The following is a 5,906-nucleotide window of genomic DNA, read 5'->3' on the forward strand; positions in this document are numbered from 1 at the left end:
CGGGGTGAACCGGAGCCGTCCCTCGGGAAGCGTGCGGGGGTTTGCGGGGTTTGCTGACCCCTCCTCTTTTGCACCGCCCGCCCTTGACCTCTCGGTGTTCTCTCTGCGTTAAGAAGCTCCACAAAGCGTGGGGGGGGTTGGTTTGGAACCGGCAGCGTTTCCACGTGCGGGCTGGAGGTACCAGGTTTCTTTGAGGCTTCTTTTACAAGTTTCCTCTGCCCCGTAGTGTTGTGCAAGCAAAGTCAGGATATCGAGGCTACCACACAGATCCAGCCCCTGCCACAACCGACCCTCCCACCGCCGGCAGCGCCCATCCCAGCCCCTCAGGGCACTCCCTCCGTGGAGGAGCTGATCCAGCAGAGTCAGTGGAACCTGCAGCAGCAGGAGCAGCATCTCCTTGCTATGAGACAGGTTGGTTAGAGATAACCACTCACCTGGCTTGTACTGGAGTGCCAGTGGTGGTAGAAAAAAATAATATTAGGGGTATTATACTTTTGAATTTGTATTTTTTGTTCTTTTTTTTTTCAGGAACAAGTCACATCAGCAGTAGCCCTTGCAATTGAGCAACAAATGCAGAAGGTTTTGGAGGAGACCCAGCTGGATATGAATGAATTTGACAACTTGTTGCAGCCAATCATTGACACTTGTACAAAAGATGCCATCTCAGTAAGTGATCTGAATCTGAACAGTTCCTTATTGCTGTTGGGGATTAGCTACAGTTTGCAGTCTGAGGCTGTGCAGTCAACAGCAGCTTGGTTGTTTTCCTGGGTGGTAGGAGAGCTGGCAGTTGGTACTTGGAGACTTAGACCCCAACTCTCAGGAGGGAGAAATCAGGGAGAAATTCTTGAGTGTGAGGGTGGTGAGACCCTGGCCCAGGTTGCCCAGGGAAGCTGTGGCTGCCCCATCCCTGGCAGTGTTGAAGGGCAGGTTGGATGGGGCTTGGAGCAGCCTGGGCTGGTGGGAGGTGTCCCTGCCCATGCAGGGGGTGGGACTGGGTGATCCTTAAGGTCCCTTCACGCCCAAACCTTTCCGTGATTCTAAAACTTCCCTCCTTGCAGTTATTTCAGAATTCTAGGGGAGTCCATATGATGTGAACACAGTCGAATAACTGAAAACACTTGACCTTTGCTTTTCCAAGGCTGGCAAGAACTGGATGTTCAGCAATGCCAAGTCCCCTGCCCACTGCGAGCTGATGGCCGGGCACCTGCGGAACCGCATCACGGCCGACGGGGCGCACTTCGAGCTGCGGCTCCACCTCATCTACCTGATCAACGATGTGCTGCACCACTGGTAGGAGCCACAGCCTGGGCTTCCATCTGGTGTTTTCACTCACTTGGTGAAGATTCTTTCCACTAGTTTCATTATTACTTCATCTAGTCACTTTTTCATGTGTTGGTTATTTTTAGCAGCTCTGTCTAGAGCTGGCACAAAGATAAAGTGATTTAATAATCAAATTCAACCTTTGCCTACTTGGTGGATTGTGGGGATTTTTTTCACTCCAGATTAGTAAAATGTAGAGGGGGGAACTATTTTATGAATCCACTACTTGCAGGGTAGCAGAAGCTGGGATGCATGGAGTGCAATGGTCCTGATGTGAGAGTGAAAGGCAGTAACTCTTCTCTTCCCGTTCCTTTCTTGAAGCCAACGGAAACAAGCACGAGATGAAAGGCAGTAACTCTCCTCTTCTCTTTCTTGAAGCCAACGGAAACAAGCACGAGATCTTCTGGCTGCTTTGCAGAAGGTGGTTGTGCCTATTTATTGTACCAGTTTTCTAGCAGTGGAGGAGGATAAGCAACAGAAAATTGCCAGAGTGAGTATCTGGGTTGGGTTTAACTGTTTGCTTGGTCAGTGCTAGGAAAAGTCACAAGTGTGACAAGGGAAAAGGACCACTGAAGTTTTCCTAGTGTGATTGTCTTCATCAGGTCTATCACAGGATGTGCTTTAAATCATGTTTAAACTAGAACTTAAAAGCACTTAGGCTTTAGTTAAAAGTTATTGTAGTGATGAATGCACCTGAATCTTCAGTGGTTGAAAGACAAGTGCTGAAGTCCTAAGTCTTTTGACAAAGAAAGGTGTTTTTGACAACATAAAAATGCCATGCCTCAATTTTCCTTTTGTTGTTCATCATTTTACTCTTGAATTTATGCAGCTCCTTCAACTATGGGAGAAAAATGGGTACTTTGATGAGTCAATCATTCAGCAGTTACAGAGCCCAGCTCTTGGACTCGGCCAGTACCAGGTTAGCCACCAAAGAAAAGTAATGGCTTTGATATTAACATAAACATTTTGAAAACAAATTTAGGAAATGCTTTCCTTTTTTGAAAGGTAATTCTTCATCTTCCCTCCCCCTCTTGAAGTTGTTTACAAGGGATTAGAAAACTAATGCAAAACATAACCTTGTTATTTCAAACACACAATAATCCAGTTTCTGCTACAATCCCCAGAGTCTGTTTGCATTTGTAATGACTCCAGTTGTGGACATATTGGACTGTGTGTTCCCTTTTTATGGAAAGGAATGGTAAAAAGGATACAAAAGAAACTTTAAGCTGTAGAGTCTAAGCATAAAAACTGTTGTCACAGCAGGAAGTGTTAATTTTTAGCATTAATGAGAAATGCTGTTGATTTTAGCTGTACTTGGCAGCTGGGCATTAATATGGAGAGTGGATTCCAGCCTGTAAAAATGTGTTGGGAATCTTCACAGAGCTTCATAGTGTGACTGGGTTGTTCTTCCAGCAGGTTGCCTGGTGTTTTTCTACATTTCTTGGGAGGGGGGTGGAGAGCAATCCAAGAGATTCTGAATGAGCAGGTGGGGTGACTGTGCTGGGTGCAGTGTTAACCTGCTCTCCTTCATTTATCTCATCAGGCCAATCTGATCACTGAGTATGCCACTGTAGTACAGCCTGTACAGGTCGCCTTCCAACAGCAGATACAGAACCTGAAAACCCAACATGAAGAGTTTGTTAATAGTTTAACACAGCAGCAACAGCAGCAGCAAATACAAATCCCACCACTAGAGAACGAGGTGAAATCAACGCCCCCTCCTCAAGCCCCCACAGCAGCACCAGCCTCTGCTCCACCATCTGCTCCTGTTACACAAGCAGGTATTACCCTGTTCTGGGCCCCTGTGCAGAAATCAGTGGGTGGCAACACTGGGAGATAGTTTTTCTCCTTTTATTTTTTAGTTGTGAGTTACTGTGCTCTGCTGGTTTGGTTCAGGCAAAACCCTGAAGTTGTTGGGAGGTTTGCAGCTGGTGTAGGTCTGGTCCTTGAGTAGAAAACCAAAGACATAAATGCTAAATGGATTAGAAATGGGGCACTGGGCACAAACTGCAGCACAGGAGGTCTAACCTAAATATAAGAAAACACTTTGTTACTCTGAAGGTAGCAGAGCCCTGGGACAGGCTGCCCAGGGAGGTTGTGGAGTCTCCATCCCTGGAGACATTCCAACCCCACCTGGACATTCTCCTGTGGGATCTGCTCTAGGGGATCCTGCTCTAGCTGGGGGGTGGACAGATGATCTCCAGAGGTTCCTTCCAACCCCACCACTCTGGGATTCTGTGAAATAACCTTTCACAGTAAGAGGTTTCTGCAGAATGTTAACATCCAACAAAACTCAGATGGAGCCTGTTGCAGGTGGGCTGGGGTTTTATTAACTACATGTGACCTGGATGCTTATAATAGTTTCCATTTTGTTTCAGATGATGGTAAATCTCAGCTGCCTCTCCCTGGATCTACAGAGTATGACACATCAGGGTCTGGAGTGCAGGATCCTGCCTCTAGTGGCCCACGTGGCCCTGGATCTCATGATCAGATGCCTCCAAATAAACCACCCTGGTTTGACCAGCCTCACCCTGTTGCACCGTGGGGTCAGCAACAGGTAAGAAACACAGTTCTGAAACAAGCTGTGGAGGTTCAGAAGGACCATGTTGGCTGTGGAAGGGTGTTGAATAGCTGTGGAAGCTACAAATCCAGATCAACACACCGAGCTTTCTCATTCTGAGCCTGCTTAAAGTCAAACCACCACACTTTCCCTGTGAACAAGCAGGATGTGAAGCACTGTCCTTGAGCACAGGGTATTGGGTTTGGTGTCAGTTTAGTCTTTTCTCTGGAGTTGCAGTTGTTCAGGCTTGGAAATTTGGAAGGTATTTGGGAAGTTCTTCCACTTGTGCCTGCTGCCTCCAGGCTGTGCTTACTTCAAAAAGGTAGATTGACTTTATTCTGTACTTCATTGTGTCCTAATGACCAAGCTTCTTTTCTTCACCACTAGGGACCACCTCATTGTCCTCCCTGGAATAACAACCACGAGGGAATGTGGAACGAACAGAGAGATCAAGGCTGGAACAACCAGCGAGAGACACCGTGGAACAACCAGCCCGATCCCTCTTGGAACAACCAGTTTGAAGCCCCGTGGAACAACCAGCATGAACAACCTCCATGGGGTGGGGGTCAAAGGGAACCTCCATTTCGAATGCAGCGGCCACCTCACTTCAGAGGCCCATTTCCTCCACATCAGCAACATCCCCAATTCAACCAGCCCCCGCATCCGCATAATTTCAACCGCTTTCCACCTCGCTTCATGCAGGATGATTTTCCACCTCGCCATCCCTTTGAAAGGCCTCCTTATCCTCATCGTTTTGATTACCCCCAGGGGGATTTTCCTCAAGGTAAAGTGTGTCCCAGGCCAGGTTTTCTTACCTTGCAATGCTGACTGCCATGACACAATGATTTAGTGCTTTGGGGTGACAGCTTGGTTTTGGTGGACTGTTGCGGTTTTCCTGAGGAGCGTTAAGTTTGGGGGTTTGGGACTGCAAACTCAGTAGGGAATATGTGCAGAGTTGGAGGCTTCCTTGATTTTGGAGCCTGCCTTCCCTAACAGATGGAGAGAAGCAGAAATTGTAATCCAAACTCAAGTCAGCATCTCTCCAGGCACCCCTTTTGTGGCTGTTTCACTTGAAAAAGAGTCAGGTTGAAGGTGAGAAGCAGCATTTGCTTTTGAATTCCATCTCCTGCACATCAAGCCTTAGATGAGAGCCCTTCAGCTGTGCCCTCCATAGATGGAGGAAATTAGAGGACTCCAGGCTGGAAGCATCTGATCTGGTGTGCATTCAGCCTCTCTAACTATCTGCCTTAATGTTGTGTGGCTTGGTAGTGAGTGGTGAACTGATCCTCACGTCCAGTTCTCCCTTGCTTGGTTTGCTGGCACCTGGGGGTGTCTGGGAGTGCAGGGGCTGCTCTGCTTGTCTGGCCTTTGTGGCTCAGCTGTGGCTCCCTCGTGAAGTCTGGTGGAGTTCTCTGTCCTGATGTGGTTTCTATATCACATGCAGAAGTTAAGGTTGTTCTAGAGGGATCCTTATCAATGTCAAGTCTAAAGATCACTGTGCTGCTGTGTGACAGGCCACTTCAAAGAGCAATTATGTTGCTGTGTAGGAATTGCTGTTTTAAGCTTAAAAGATTTTCAATTCTCCCAAGTCCAAAAACCATTGAAAACAAGTGAGTTAGAGTTTATATATTTAGGATTATAATTAATTTCTCCAGTAGAGATTTTGTGTGGTATTTTCCTTTGGGTTTGTTCATTGGTTTGTTGAAGAGTTGTCGTAGCAAGCAGGGAGAACAGCATTTCTCGTCCTGGGGGAATAAAGGTTTAAGCTCAGAGAAGATGCTGTATTTTGGTTTGTAGTGGTGATCCAGAGCAGCTGTTCCATGTGAAGTTTTTGGAGGAGGGGATCTTCTGAAACAGATGGCTAAAATTAGGAAAGCAGTGAAGCAGTGACAGCACAGGCTGCGCTCAGGTTCTGATGCAGATGAGTCAAGCAGAACTGGCTGGAGATTGAGCAGTGGCTATGATGGCTTTTCCTGACAAAACTGTTGATTTTTAGTCTTGCATTTGTTTCTGTAGAGTGCCCTGA

General features: G+C 47.1%; 1 protein-coding gene across 1 annotated transcript in view; it reads left to right on the plus strand.

Moving 5' to 3' along the window:
• Positions 1 to 5,906, plus strand: part of CHERP (calcium homeostasis endoplasmic reticulum protein) — a 12,279-nt gene that overhangs the window by 829 nt on the left and 5,544 nt on the right. Inside the window, exons 2-9 of the mRNA XM_009997819.1 lie at positions 227 to 411; positions 529 to 666; positions 1,139 to 1,290; positions 1,699 to 1,810; positions 2,150 to 2,239; positions 2,864 to 3,101; positions 3,699 to 3,877; positions 4,268 to 4,664. Of these exons, the coding sequence (XP_009996121.1) occupies positions 227 to 411; positions 529 to 666; positions 1,139 to 1,290; positions 1,699 to 1,810; positions 2,150 to 2,239; positions 2,864 to 3,101; positions 3,699 to 3,877; positions 4,268 to 4,664 (1,491 nt within the window). The remainder of the gene's footprint in view (positions 1 to 226; positions 412 to 528; positions 667 to 1,138; positions 1,291 to 1,698; positions 1,811 to 2,149; positions 2,240 to 2,863; positions 3,102 to 3,698; positions 3,878 to 4,267; positions 4,665 to 5,906) is intronic.

Source organism: Chaetura pelagica, unplaced genomic scaffold (assembly GCF_000747805.2).
Source record: "Chaetura pelagica isolate M959 unplaced genomic scaffold, ChaPel_1.0 scaffold595, whole genome shotgun sequence".
NCBI classification, from domain to species: Eukaryota; Metazoa; Chordata; class Aves; order Apodiformes; family Apodidae; genus Chaetura; species Chaetura pelagica.